A 15,113-nucleotide genomic window follows, 5' to 3' on the forward strand; every position below is an offset into this window, starting at 1 on the left:
TTCGAGCCCTGGTCCAGGAAGATCCTGCATGCCGCGGAGCAACAAAGCCCGTACACCACAACTACTGAGCCCACATGCCACAGCTACTGAAGCCCGCACACTCTGGGGCCCGTGCTTTGGAATAAGAGAAGCCACCGCAATGAGAAGCCCACGCGTGGCAATGAAGAGTAGCCCCCGCTCACCACAAGTAGAGAAAGCCCTCGAGCAGCAATGAAGACCCAACACAGCCAAAACACCTTGAAAACAAAACAAGAAAACTGATCATATTGTACTTCTTAAATATGTGCACTTTGCAGTTCATCACTTACACATCAATGAGTCTGGGAAAGATTGCATGGGAAGCCTCCAGTGGATTTCAGCAGTGAGGGGACGTGGTGTTTCTCGGGGAACAGGCGTGGAACAGAAGGCTGGGTTGAAGAAGGGCCTGGAATGCTGCCCAGGCAGAGTGGAGGGCGGAGGGGTCCCCATGGAGCTCAGCTTCAGAGAATTTCAGGCCGAGGTCCCTCTTCTTTTTTTTTTTTTTTTTTTTTTTTTTTGGCGCACGGGCTTAGTTGCTCCGTGGCATGTGGGATCTTCCTGGAGCAGGGATCAAACCCGTGTCCTCTGCATTGGCAGGCGGATTCTCAACCACTGCACCACCTAGGAAGCCAGAGGTCCCTCTTCTGATTGAGCTGTTGAGTAAAAGGCCTTGCAAACTCACCTTTTCAAGAGATGAGTATACATTGGAAGCCCATTTAAAAAAATCTCATTTGACTCCGCAATAGCAGAATTGTTCTCCCCTGGGTTGTCTGACAGACAACTGTGGCTGTGAGTTCCGTGAAGGTAGGACTCGGCTGGGCAGAGTCCCTGCTGGGGTGACAATGCCCAGCACAGGTGTTGGCACCTGCCAGGTGCTTGGTGAATATTTCAAATGAAGACACAAATGAATGAAGACATGAATGAATGAATGAATGAACGAATGAAAGCTTATATCAAGTAAGGCAGCTTCAAAGGGCAGTCCTCCTGTGTGTCCTAATCCCATAGCCAACTTTATTCCCAGGCCAGGTGGTACAACTCTTGGCCCTTCAGATTCATCCACAGCAATGACAGGCTCAGCATGACCCCTCAGCTCTCCTTAACCAGTGGGAGAAAGTGGGCTGAGGGTTTTCTGCAACAGGCCTGGGAGTTCTGAAGACAGCAGAGTACTGGCTCCACCTCTAACTTGCTGTGTGACTGTGAGCAAGTCACTGTGCCTCTCTGGGCTTTCTCTTCTCAAAAAAATGAGGGCTTGAAAGTATCACCTCCTGAGGCCCTCACGAGCTCCATCTATTCCTTCATTCATCTGCTCAAGAAATATCCTGTGATGCTAAAGGTTAAAACAAGAAAAGGGGCCTCAGGATCTCTCTCGTTAACCAGAAAGTGAAACATCCCCAGGGCTCTTGCATTCCTAGAGCATTGCTATGGAGGTTTTACTATACTTTTTCAGACTCGATTTTGCTGATTTATTGACATGGAATTGGGAAAGAGAATACGATAGCATTCAAATTAATAAGCATCCTGGCCCCCAGTGACTCCAGCCTTTATGTCTCAGACCATATGCCCCTTTCTATTTTTTTTTAAATTTTTAAATTTTTTGTTTTTGCCCCTTCTTTTAATGCACCCCTATTGGGGAGCAGACTGATAGCAAGGTCAGAGAGTCACTTTTGGTGCCAGGCACGATAATAAATTCTGGACAATTCACATGGGGAGAAGCCTGGGATCATAGGAAATCAACCAGACAGGAGTCAAGCAACCGATCCCCACCCCAAATCTGCCTCGTGTGACCCCAGTTGAAGTGTGACCCCTTCTCCTCCCCACCCCCTGGGCCTCAGTTTTCTAGGCTGGATCAGAGGGTCCTTCAGGAGCCTCAAGAAGGCAAAACGACAAAATCAGTTGCCTAGGATCAGCAGGCAACATTTGTGAGTGAAGCAGGACTAGTGTGTGACAATAGGGAGTGGTGGGAACTGTGGCAAAATGAATGCTGCAAGCTCAGTATATCAGCTACAGGGGGATTATGCTTGTAGGGTAGCCAGATAATCCTATCTTTAAGAGAAGCTCTGTGTGTGTGTGTGTGTGTGTGTGTGTGTGTGTATGTATGTGCACGCGTGTGTGTGCACGCACAGAATGTATTGTTTAGTTGTTGGCAATTAATTCAATTCAATACATTTTTGAAGGCTTCCTACTAATTGAGACTCTGGTCCATGCCCATCAGTCTCACATCTTCAACTCCATCTGCTTCCTATGGTTTCTCACTTTTTCCCCAAAACCTGCTGGATTTCTAGCACAGGTCTAATTTCTGAGAAATGCTAAAATGCTGGGTGAGGCCACGGAGGCAGGAAAGGCTACAAGCACATGCTTGAGCACACACACACACACACACACACAAACACACACCCTGCTTAGGGAGTGGCATGTTCCCTGGAGCCAGCTGGACAGCATCTCTCCTGAGCCCATAGGGAAAGCAAGTCAGCTGGGAGATCCTCCAGCTTCTCCCAATTTGTTGGTAGCCTGGCAGGGAGCCAGCACTTGGGTTTGTCTCTAGGATTTCCTGACTGGGCTGCAGCAGGGGAGACATCCTGTGGGGCTGTGGGCTGCATGCCCGCTTCTGAAAGCCATCACGGGAGTCACATCACTGGTCCCTCAGTTGTAAACAGCAGACAGGAGGCTTACCTTCCCCACATCAAAATGCAACTATACCCTTTTACTCCTAAAACTCAGAAATCATCCCCCCCCATCCAAGATGGATATACGTGCATTTGTATATATTTGCTTGGCTATTTACTACTTGCCCAATAAAGTATATATGGGACACCCACTGTGTGTACAGGGACTGAAGATACAGAGCGGACTAAACTCTCAGGGTAACCCCATTCCCTCCACTTTGCTTTCTGCCCATGTCACTCTGCCAAAACCTCTTCTTACAGCTCATCCAAAACCTCCTGGGCACTAAACCCAATAGTCTTTTTTTTCTTATTAAAAAATTTCTTAACAATGAGCACATCCAATATCATTAGGGAAATGCAAATCAAAATTACCATCTCACAGATACCATCTCAAACCCATTAGGATGGCTAGTATAAAAACAAACAAACAGAAAATAGCAAGTTTTGACAAGGATATGGAGAAATTGAACCCCTTATTGGTGGGAATTGTATGGTGGTTCCTCAAAAAATTAAAAATAGAATTATCATATTATCTATCAATTCTTCTTCTGGGTGTATACTCAAAATGATTGAAAGTAGGGTCTCAAAGAGCTATTTGTGTACCCATGTTCATTGTAGCATTATTCATAATAGCCAAAACATGGAAACAAATCAAGTGTCCATCAATAGGTGAATGGATAAGCAAAATGCAGTATGTTCATACAATGGAATAGTATTCAGTCTTAAAAAGGGAGGAAGTTTTGCAACATACTACAATGTGGATGAACCTTGAGGACATTATGCTAAGTGAAATAAGCCAGTCAGAAAACGACAAATACTGCATTATTCCACTTATATGAGGTACTTAGGATAGTCAAAAATCAGAGACAGTGAGTCAGATAGAGAAAAACAAATATCGTATATTAACACTTATATGCAGAATGTAGAAAAATCGTACAAATCAACCCTTTGCAAGGCAGAAATAGAGACACAGATGTAGAGAACAAACATATGAACACCAAGTGGGGAAAGTGGGGAGGTTTGGGGGGGAATGAATTGGCAGACTGGGATTGCCATATATACATTACTAATAAGAAAAAAATACCAAATTGTATACTCTAAATATATGCAGTTTATTGTCTGTTAACTGTATCTCAATAAAAGTTCTTAAAAAAAATCAGAGACAGAAAGTAGAGTGGGGTTGGCCGGGGGGGATATGAGGAGTTATTGTGTAATGGATATAGACTTTTAGTTTTATAAGATGAAGAGAATTATGGTGATGGATGGTGGTAACAGCTGCACAATATTATGAATGTAATATCAATGAACTGTACACCTAAAAATGGTTAAGATGATAAATTTTACATTACATGGGTTTTTCCACAAAAAGAAAAATTGAAAAGCAAATCCTAATAATGAGCGCATCCAGCCCCAAGACTTTGGTGTCTAAATACCATTCTCCAATAAAAGGAAACTGGGCTGCTTGGAGAAATGGCTGATTCGAGGGCTGGAGCAGAAAAAAAGAAAATTCAAGATGAGCCTGGAGCATCTTATAGGGCCAGAAAGTAAGGAAGTGCTCAAAAACCAAACCAAAAGATTGGTTTCCATGTCAAAGGGGACCAGCCAGAAAGAACTCCCAATGCTCAAAGCTGGAAAAATGTGAGCAACACAATAAATAAAGCAGTATTGGATTATAACCCAAAGTGTAAATATATATATATCTATGATTAATATTGATATAAATAAATGATCGAATAAATAAGGGTGAAGAGTCACACTTTGCTTAGAGAAGAATTACAGATAATACATGTAAATACTCCCTCTCCAAGAGGTGGAGCTTAATCCCCCCTGCCCTTAAGTGTGGGCTGGACTTCATGACTAACTTCTAAAGAATGGAGTATGGAAAAGGCAGCACAGTAACTGTGCAGAGGAGAAGCCTGGCAGATGCCCCCTTCACCATGTGATCAGTTTAACATCAGCAAGGATGTCATGCAGACATCATGAAAACCCTCACAGTAAGGGATGAGGAGGGCAGCGCACCTCTGGTCTTCCCTGCCAAAACTGTAACCCCAGACTGGTCATGAGAAAAACATCCGACAAACCCCAATTCAGGGACATTTAACAAATACCTTCAAATACAAGACCTCTTCAAAACAGTCAAGGTCATGAAAAGCAAGCAGAGATGGAGAAATGATCGCAGACAGAGGAGGCTGATAACTAAGTGCAGTGTGGTACCGTGGATTGGATCTTAGAACAGACAAAGGTAAGAAGGAAAAACAAACAAATTCTGGAATTTAGTTAATAGTAATGCACTAATGTTAATTGCTTAGTTTTGACAAATGCACCATAACAAAGTTATATAAGATGTTAACGTTGGGGGCGGTAGGTGAAGGAAACGTGGGAACTCTCTATGTCATCTTTACAACTTTTCTATGAGTCTAAACCTATTGCACAACAAAAAGTCTATTTAAAAAAGCATTTCCTCCCGATTAAAAAGGAACACATGTTCACTGTAGATAATTCATAATATAAACAAATAAGACAGCAGTTACTTACCGTCAACTCTGTTAACATTCCAGTGTATTTCAATGCAATATTTTTTCCAGTGCACAATTTTATTCTCTGAACTCTTTTTTAAATCCAAGTTTAGTTGATATACCATGTGGTGTTAATTTCTGCTGTACAGCAAAGTTACTCAGTTACACATGTATTTACATTCTTTTTAATATTCTTTTCCATTATGGTTTATCACAGGATATTGAATATAGTTCCCAAGGCTATACAGTAGGACCTTGCTGTTTATCCATCCTACATATAATAGTTTGCATCTGCTAACCCCAAACGCCCAGTCCATCCCTCCCTCACCCCCTCCCCCTTGACAATCACAGTTCTGTTCTCTATGTCTGTGACTCTGTTTCTGTTTCACAGATAAGTTCATTTGTGCCATATTTTAAGTTCCACGTATAAATGATATCATATGGTTTTGTCTTTCTCTTTCTGACCTACCTTACGTATATGATAATCTCTATTTCCATCCATGTTGCTGCAAAAGGCATTATTTCATTTTCTAGGCTGAGGTGCACTGCACTTTTAGCCTGACAAGCGTATTCCTTCAGCACTCAAGCATTTGGCGAGCATCATTTTGGTAGCTGCTTAATATTCCATGACTTGGTTGTGCTATATTTTACTTAGCTGTTCTCTCTGCTGTTGGACATAACTTCTGGAGGTTTCCTATGATAAATAACTCTGTAATGTTTAATCTGAGTCTGTGTTTGGGATAGTTTTCTAATGACAGAGTCTTAAGGAAGACATTTATAAGTCGAAGGGTGTGGATATTTTTAAGGCTCTTGACCCTTGTGGCCAATTTGCTTTCCAAAAGTGTACACCCATGGGTATGCAGGTCCATGGTGTGTTTAGGATGCCTGCTTCCAAAGGGCTTTCCTTATTCTTCATCTGAATATCCTCATGCTTGCAACTCTTCCTGCAGGCCCCTTGACATTGCTTTTTCCAGGCTCTGTTTGCCTCTCTCTGTGCTCTCTCTGTTCCCTCCTTGGTCCTCTGTTCACCCCAGCATCACATTCCTTCAGTGAACCTCTTTCAGGCTTCAGCATCTCCTGTACCCGCGCATCTACTCCTGAGGCTTCAGACATCTCCTGCATCCCCAGGCACAGCCTCACTAGCCTCTCTCTTGAGTTCTAAGTTCACATTTCCACTCTCCTCTCAAATATTTACACCAGGACAACCCTTGGGTGATGATTCAAACTCCATGCATGAAAAGGGAAGTAGTCTACATTTTCTCTGCCTCTCTTCATCACCCCCTCACTGCACTGCTCAAGGACACTGCATCTCCAAGCATCAGCTACCCAAGCCAGGCATCTTTGCTCCATCCTGGTCTCCCACGTGCCCCTTACCATCCATGCTCTAAGGGTTTGGGCTTCAACCTCGTGAGTGTCCCTCACGCACCTGTCCTTATCCAGGCCCTCTGCATCTGGTACCTGAAATTCTAAGAGCTTGGTCTCCCCACCTCCCTCCAACATCCCTCTCCTCCTCACAAGGAATTATTTCTGAAACACTAATCTGGTCATTTTCACATCCCCACTTTGAAGATCCTATGGGCTCCCTACTGTCCATCAGCATGACTCCTTGGGTGCAATTCATTCAAGTCACCGAATAGCATCGCAACTCATTTGTAGGAAAACTGACTCTTCCATCCTCTTTCAAGCAAACTTTCCTCAAGCACAGAGTCTCCAACTGGATGCTAAGGAGCCTTTAACACTCCTTTAAGACTTAACGATCTCCCTTTTGAACCAAAGATGGCTTCAGATAATATTACCTTGGGCAGACAATATTACCTAACGAGACACCATTAGCAATATTTTGTTTTTTCAGGTCCTGGCAAAGGAGGTTTCCTGTTTGCGGTCATGCTATAAATCTCTCTTTAAAATAAATTTATGGGATTTTTTTTTAAAGCGCAACAATCTAAAAGGTCGAGTGAATAACAGTAAAGATGGTACAGACATACCTCAGAGATACCACGGGTTGGGTTCCAGACCACCACAATAAAGCCAATATCGCAATAAAGTGAGTCATATGAATTTTTTTGGTTTCCCAGTGCATGTCAAAGGTTCTGTTCACGTTACACTATAGTCTGTTAAATGTGCAGTAATGCTATGTCTTTAAAAAGTACATACCTTACTTGGGAGTTCCCTGGTGGTCTAGTGGTTAGGATTCAGCACCTTCACCGTCATGGCCTGGCTTCGCTCCCTGGTCAGGGAACTGAGATCCCACAAGCCACATGGCATGGCCAAAATAAATTTTTTTTAAAAGTACATACCTTATTTTAAAAACACTTTATTGCTAAAAAATGCTAACCACAGTCTGAGCCTTCAGCAAGTCATAGTGGTAATGTCAGAGATCACTGATCACAGACCATCATATCAAATATAATCATAATGAGAAAGTCTGAAGTACAGTGAGAATTACCACAATGCGACACAGGGACACAAAGTGAGCAAACGCTGTTGGGAAAATGGCGCTCATAGACTTGCGTGACACAGGGTGACCACAATCCCTCAATCTGTAAAAAAAAACTTAGTATCTGCAAAGCACAATGAAGTGTAATAAAGCAAGGGGTACCTGTACTTGGTCATGGCAAAAATTGTGGAGGCGTTGTTTGCTACTCACAGTCTGGTCCCTGGACTATCGGCATCGTCAGGGAACTTATTAGAAATTCACAATCTCAGGTTCCACACCCGACGAAAGGACTCAGGATCCTCATTTTAACAGATGCCCGGGTGATCCACGCATACTCTTTAGGGTTGGGAAGCACTGATGTGAATAATGAAGTCTGAGAAACGCTGACCTCAGCAAAAAGGTCGAACTATTTGTGATCTGGCCTCAGCCAAGCCTGCTAGATGGTTCACAGCCTCTCCAAGAGCTTCTCCATCCAAGATGAAGCTTCCTGCCTTAACTTGTGCTGTTCCTCTCATCGGAAGTGCCACCCTCTTCTGCCTCAATCTCCTCATCACTCAGGACTCAGCTCCAATATAGTGCTTTTTTCTCTTGAGATGAATTTCACGTAACATAAGATGAACCGCCTAAAGTGAACCATTCTATGGCATTTAGCACATTGATAATGTCCAACCACTTCTACCAAGTCCCAAACCCCCAAAATAAAACCCTGGACCCACTAAGCAGTCACGTCCCAATCCCCTCCCCTGGCAACCATCAATCTGCTATTTCTATGGATGTGCCTGTTCTGGGCATTTCCTATAAATGGAACCATACAATATGCGACCTTTTGTATCTGGCTTTTTCCACTGCACATGATGTCTTCAGGGTTCACCTGGGTTGTAGCAGGTAAGAGTGCTTCATTCATTTTTAATGGCTGAATAATCTTCTATTGCATGGGTGAACCACATTTTGTGGACATTTGGGTTGTTTCTAGCCTGTAACTATTGTGATTAATGCTGCTATGAACATTTGTGGATAAGTATTTAAGTATCTGTTTTCAATGCTCTTATTTGTATACTATATAGCCAGGAGATGAATTGCTGGGTTGTATGGTAGTTCCATGTTTAACTATGAAGCAATGTCACTTTATTTTTTTAATTTTTGGCAGGGGGGGCTGCGTTTGGGTCTTCGTAGCTGCTCGTGGGCTTTCTATAGTTGCAGCGAGCGGGGGGCTACTCTTCGTTGTGGTGCCGGGGGCTACTTTTCGTTGTGGTGCGTGGGCTTCCCAGTGTGGTGGCTTCTCTTGTTGCAGAGCACGGGCTCTGGGTGCGAGGGCTTCAGTAGTTGCAGCATTTGGGCTCAGCAGTTGTGGCTTGCAGGCCCTGGAGCAGAGGCTCAGTAGTTGTGGTGCACAGGCTTAGTTGCCCTGTGGCATGTGGGATCTTCCTGGACCAGGGATCGAACCCGTATCCCGTGTTGACAGGTAGATTCTTAACCACTACGCCACCAGGGAAGTCCCTGAAGCAATGTCACTTCTTCACAGACCTTTCCCTCAGTGCTGAACTGCTTCCTTCTGCCCCCCTCATGGAATGGATTTTGCCACCTCCTTCTCCCACTGCAATTTCTAGAACACCCCAGCTAGCAAAGCCGGGATTCAAACCCAGTACTTTTTGACTCCAAATCCTATCTTTCTGCACTGCCCCACATGGCTGAACTCACCTCCACCTCAGTCTGGCCTCGTTTATAGAACAAGGCCACTCGGCTCCTGAGTGACAGTCTCTGGACTCTCAGCTCTGATGTCCAATCTTTAGACACCACGGTCTATACTGTGCTCCTAAATGGACAAACAGGTTTTAAAAAGGCGGCCTCTTCCATTCTTGGGGAGGCGGACAACCTTGCAATGCTCCGTCCCCGAGGGACTCACAGTGTGTCTCCTCCTGGGATTAGCCAGAAGGCCGGTTACGCAGCAAGGAACGAGCTCCAGGATCTCTGGTTTGGGCACATTTATTTTAGCTCTTTCTATATATACATATATTTTTTTCCATGATAGGAGGAAAGGGAGAGAATGACTCTCTTATTTTTTTTTCTGCCCTTGCAAATTCTGTGCTGCATAAAGAATGTGTGTGGAGCGGGACGCCAGGGGCGGCGGCGGCAGCAGCTCAGGGGCAGATCCCCAGGCACGGGGTGCTGGGGAAGGTCCTCCTCATGCCCAGGCACTTCTCCTTGTCGATGCACAGGGTGTTGGCCTTGATGGCCAGCTCGTGCTCCAGCCGGCACTTGGTCATGACCAGCAGCTGCAGCGTGTCCCGTGTCTCCCGCAGCCTCAGCTTGAGGGTCTGCAGGGTGTCATCTATGGTGAACACCTCGTTCACAAGCCTGGGGAGAGAGCAGCGGGGAAGGCACGGCTCAGGCGGCCGGCAGGGCAGCACAAGCACATCTCCCGCGCGCCTGGAGCCAGGTGGACGGGGGCGGGGAAGGCAGACAGGTGAACGCACAGCAGAGATGCTGAGGGCAGGGACCACAGGGGGAGAAACAGATGGGCTGTTCAGGGAAACAATCTGGCAGTTCCTGAGTTAGACACAGACTCGCCACAGGACCCAGCAATTCCACTCCTGGGCACGAACCCACAAGAACTGAAAACAGACACTCAAATACTTGCACAAATACTCTCGTGCAGCACTAAGCACAAGAGTCAAAAGGTGGAAACAACCCAAATGTCCAACGACGGATGAATGGAAACACAAAATATGGTCCATCCTCACACTGGGATATTATTCAGATGCAATGAAAAGACACGGAGCACTGGTACGTGCTACAACACAGACGGACCTTGAAGACATGACGCTAAGGGAAAGATCCCAGACACCAAAGCGTATACATTGTCCGATTCCATGTATATGAAATGTCCAGAATAGGCAAATTCATAAAGACAGGAAGTAGATTACTTGTTGCCAGGGGCCGGGGGGAGGGGGATAGGGAGTGACTGGTAACGAGAACAGGACTTCCTTTGGGGGAAGTGAATGAAAATGTTCTGGAGCTGGTTAGCAGCGGTGGTTGCACGCTGTAAATGTATGAGGGGTCACTAATGGTATGTTATTTTATGTTGTATGTATTTTATCACAATTTTAAAAAAAACCCAGATAACGGGGCCAGCCTTGTGTAGCTGAGATGGTCAGGTGTGGTGTCTGCTCTTGGCATCCATCGCAGGTCCCACCTGTGCCCCAGCTGCTGGGAGCATTGGCTGCTGATGGCTCCTAGGTCCACATTTCTCTAGGGAAGCTAACAGCTTGCAGAGGGGGGTGGGTACAAAAGGCCATCCCCTGCCTCAGGGTGGAACCAGCTCCGTGGTGTAACTCATGCTCCAGAGACCCCCGGAGGATCAGGCTGAAGCGGGGCTCCCCTATCCTGAAGCTCTGCTTCTGTGAGACCTTCCCAAGGCACCAGGAAAAGCCTTTCTAAGGAGGGAACGCTTGAGCTGAGAAAAAAAGATGAGAAGGAGCTGGCTATGTGAAGACCAAGAGGGAAGCACTCTACAGCCGCTGATCTAGAGAACTCTGTGTGATGCTGGTAATCTTCTATATCTGCACTGCTGAATTTTTCATCACTTTTCATTTTAAATCATTTAAATGTAAATAGAAGAGTCACATGCAGCTGGGGGCTACTGAACTGGACAGTGCGGTTCTATAGAGAAGAACACATGCAAAATCGATTGGTCTGGATTTTGTTCTCAGTGCAGGGGAAGGCGTGCGGGGGTGGGGGTGGGGGGAGAAGGGTGCTGAAATGAGAAATGACGTGCTGATTCAAATTTGGGATAACCTCCAGGCTGCTGGGTAAAGATTAGATTGGCGGGAATAAGAGTGGTGGCGGGAGAGAGATTAGGGTTTTTCAATATCTGGAGTGAGTGGCTTATTGAATAGTGTCCCCCAAAAGAAATGTCCAAGTCTGAACCCCAGTACCTGTGAATGTGATGCTCTTTGGAAGGAGGGTTTTTGTAGATGTAATTGCATTAAGGATCTTGAGATGAAATCATCCTCAATTGAGGATGGGCCCTAAATCCAACGGCTGATCTCATAAGAGAAAGGAGGGGGAGATTTGAGACACAGAAACACACGGGGAGGAAGGCCATGTGAAGACAGAGGCAGATGCAGTGATGCAGCTACTAGCCAAGGACCTCTGGCCACCACTAGAAGTCAGCAGAGGGGTCAGGAAAGGATGCTCTCTCAGAGCCCCCAGAGAGAATCAACCCTGCTAATACCTTGATTTCAGATGCTTGGCTTCTGCAAGTTTGAGAGAATAAATTTCTATTGTTGTCATCCACCCAGTTTATGGTCATTTGTCATAGCAGCCCTAAGATGGGAATATACCTGGTGAGCGGTGACGGTGGGTTGGCTGTGGGGCTGGGCCCTGGGACCCACCTGGTGGGGGGAGGGTGGAGAGAGGGACAGTCAAACTATGCTCAGGACAGAAGGATACGCTGCTGGGAGGACTTGGGTTGATATCAGGGTAAGCATCTCCGTGACAAGCCTGAGCCTGAGAGAGGCGACAGAAGCAGCCTGGAGACCGTTCTTTCCTTGGGGCTCCCGACCACTGCTGTCCAGCAGGATTCTCGGCAGCGACGGAAATATCCTGTTCTGCGCCCCCAGGCACACGCGGCTCCTGACCACTTGATATGCAGTTTGTGTGAATAAGGACCTGAATTTTAAATTGTACTTCGTTTTCACTAATTTACATGCAAACCTAAAGGGACTTTCATTCTGAGGAATGGACATGGAAGGGACCTTCATGCTCAGAGAGGGTCAGGAGAAGAGGGGCCACCTGTGGGAGGAAGAGGAGAGAGGCCCAGAGGTGGTAAGGGAGGGGGAGGAGGCGCAAGGAAGGTAATGCGTGGACAGGGCAGTTCAGCTGCCGGAGAAGGCGGACAGCTCCAGTGCTGTTACCTGCTCAGCTCTGAACACACGTACATATAGTGGTGCGCGCGTGCACACACGCACACACACCTCTGCACGCAGTACACACCCCTGCACGCAGTACACACACCTGCACGCAGTACACACACATACACTGCCCAGGGCTCTTGAGTCAAACATGCCCCATCCTTGCTCTCTGTCTAAATCCTTTGGTGGCGCAGTTCGTGGACAGAGAGGCAGGGAGCGTGTCCCAGAGCTGCAAGTCCCCCAGGACAACACCGATCCCTTCCCTAAAGCTCTGTTGTGTGTAAGCCCCCTGGGGTGGACAAGTGGGTGATCAGAGCCTCTGCCCCAGGAGCCCAATCCGAGCATCCAAGACGCAGGGGCAGGTGGAGGAGGGGTCAGGAGAGCCTCCCCACCCCCTCACCCAGGACCTGGACCCCACCCAGCCCAGGGGCAGGACCCTGGCCCCACGGCACCCACTTCTGGGGTGAAGCCCTTCCAGGCCAGCTGAGCAGCAGGTAGCCAGGCCTTCAAGTTCAAAGCCAGGTTATGGCTCTGCACCTCCCCCCACCCCACCCCCCGACACGACCCCCAGCTTTTCTGAGTCCTACACGACTATCTCAGGCCGTAACTGAGTCTGTGCAAACCTCAGCGCACGGAACCACCCGGCATTTTCTCTCCAAATATTTTTCCTCCTCCCCCTTACTTCTCCAGCTCTCTTCTCCACATCTGAGCTTAGCAGGAAGAGAAGCCACTGAGTTGCGGGGGCATGTGTTATGCAGCAACAGAGAACGAAGACAGTGCCGCTGGCACGGAGGGAACAGAGCAGCCCAGGGACCTGCCCCGAGTCACACAGCACGTTCACGGGAAACTAACCCCCCATGTCCGATGACCATCCCCTTTCTTGCCTGGTCATCGTCCCATTCCAAATCCCTGCCCCAGACGCACAAACCCTGCTCCTGGGCCTGTGTGAGCTTTCTGCCCTCTCCTGTGAGCAGCCCCTCTGCAGCTTAGCAGGACGAGCCGGGTTAGGCTATTCTGAGGGCTCCAGGTGAGAGCTTCACAGAAAGGGTGGTGGAGGATGAGTGAGGTGGGGGCTGGGCACCTCTTTCATGGGAGCCTGCAGAGAAGGAGGGTGAAGCCAGCAAGGGCAAAGATCACATCTCTGTCCTGGGCGGCTCCCTCTCGTTGGCCTTTAGGGGACAGCTGGAGGGCTCCCCGAGCAGAGCAGACCGACCAAACCATCCTCTCTGAGAGGAGAAGGCTTCAGTGCAGAGGGGCAGCCTCCGTGGTGGGGAGACTATCAAGAGCACCCCCAGAACCCCAGGCCCCCACCCAGTGCCCTGTGGAGTTGTGGGTCTGGATGTCCTGATTGGTGGAGGGTCTGTTTTCCAGACTCAGGCTTCCTGGTAGCTCCGGGACCCGCCTCTCCCCGCCGGCCCCTCCCCCGCCGGCCTCCACCACTCACTTGAACTGGGGGATGTCCCTGCAGAGCTCCACGTTGGGGCGCCGGGTCCGGCACTCCAGCCTCGTCTGTGCCACTTTCAGCGGGCACTCCTTGGCCATGATGGACCTTTCCAGAAGCATGATAGTGTTCTCCGTCTGGAAGATCTCCTGCAGTGTCTGTGGGGAACATTTGGGGTATCAGGAGGAACCTGATCTTGAACTTTGCCAACCACAAGTGCCCCCAGAACTGAGGGTACTAAACAGATGTCACCTCACTGGGGTGAAACATCCTTTCTCCTCCCTATCATCCCTAGGCTATCACAGAGGCTCTAGGTCTGTGAGCAGTTCTAGTTTTCATGGTGCCCCTCCCCTGAGAGAAGGATCTTTGTGGGTGGGCTGTGCTGACACCCCTCCCAGAGTCGGCAGGACCCAATGACGAGGTGACATGTGCTCTGTTCCTGATAAGCGTAGAAGGGTACCCTGCCACCGTGTCCCCCAACGTCTCCCCTTCGGTTAATCTATTTGCTTGTCTGTCTCTCTCACTAGCATGTGAGCTCCAAGAGGTCAGGGGCTTTGCTTTGTCCATTGCTGTATCCCCATCACCAGGAACAGAGCTTGGTGCAGAGTGAGGGTTGTCAGATAAAATACAGGACACCCAGTTAAATGTGAATTTCATTCGCCCACAAAGCATTTTTTACTACAGTAAGTCCAATCTGTTGCTAAATCCAACAAAGGTAGCCTACGTACCCAACTAACACATCAGCTGTATAGTACTGTACTGTAATAGGTTTATAATATTTGTTACACAAAAAATACATAAAAAACAAAAAATAAAGAAAACGTTTCATCTTACAGTACAGTACCTTGAAAAGTACAGCAGTACAACAGCCGGCACACAGGGCTGACCTCGAGCGAACAGGCAGGAAGAGGTACGGACCGGAGGAGGGAGAGGAGGTGGGAGGTGGTAGAGCTGAAGGTTCGTTAGCAATAGGAGACGGAGGGCGAGCTGCAGTTTCACTCACGCCTGATGTGGATGGAACCCACGTTCTCATCTTTGAAAGTTCACAACTTGGAGGTTCATATATAGGGGACTTACTGTATATGTCTCAACTATTGCATGAGACATACACTAACAAACCGTTTG

General features: G+C 47.4%; 1 protein-coding gene across 1 annotated transcript in view; it reads right to left on the reverse strand.

Moving 5' to 3' along the window:
• Positions 1–9,601: 9,601 nt before the first annotated feature.
• The window catches only part of TEKT5 (tektin 5), a 38,491-nt gene continuing 32,979 nt past the window's right edge, over positions 9,602–15,113 (reverse strand). Inside the window, exons 6-7 of the mRNA XM_057695772.1 lie at positions 13,992–14,146; positions 9,602–9,989 (exon numbers count right to left, since the gene is read on the reverse strand). Coding sequence (XP_057551755.1) covers positions 9,773–9,989; positions 13,992–14,146 — 372 coding nt within the window. The 3' untranslated portion in view covers positions 9,602–9,772. The remainder of the gene's footprint in view (positions 9,990–13,991; positions 14,147–15,113) is intronic.

The sequence above is a fragment of the Hippopotamus amphibius genome, chromosome 9, assembly GCF_030028045.1.
Source record: "Hippopotamus amphibius kiboko isolate mHipAmp2 chromosome 9, mHipAmp2.hap2, whole genome shotgun sequence".
In the NCBI taxonomy this organism is placed as follows: domain Eukaryota; kingdom Metazoa; phylum Chordata; class Mammalia; order Artiodactyla; family Hippopotamidae; genus Hippopotamus; species Hippopotamus amphibius.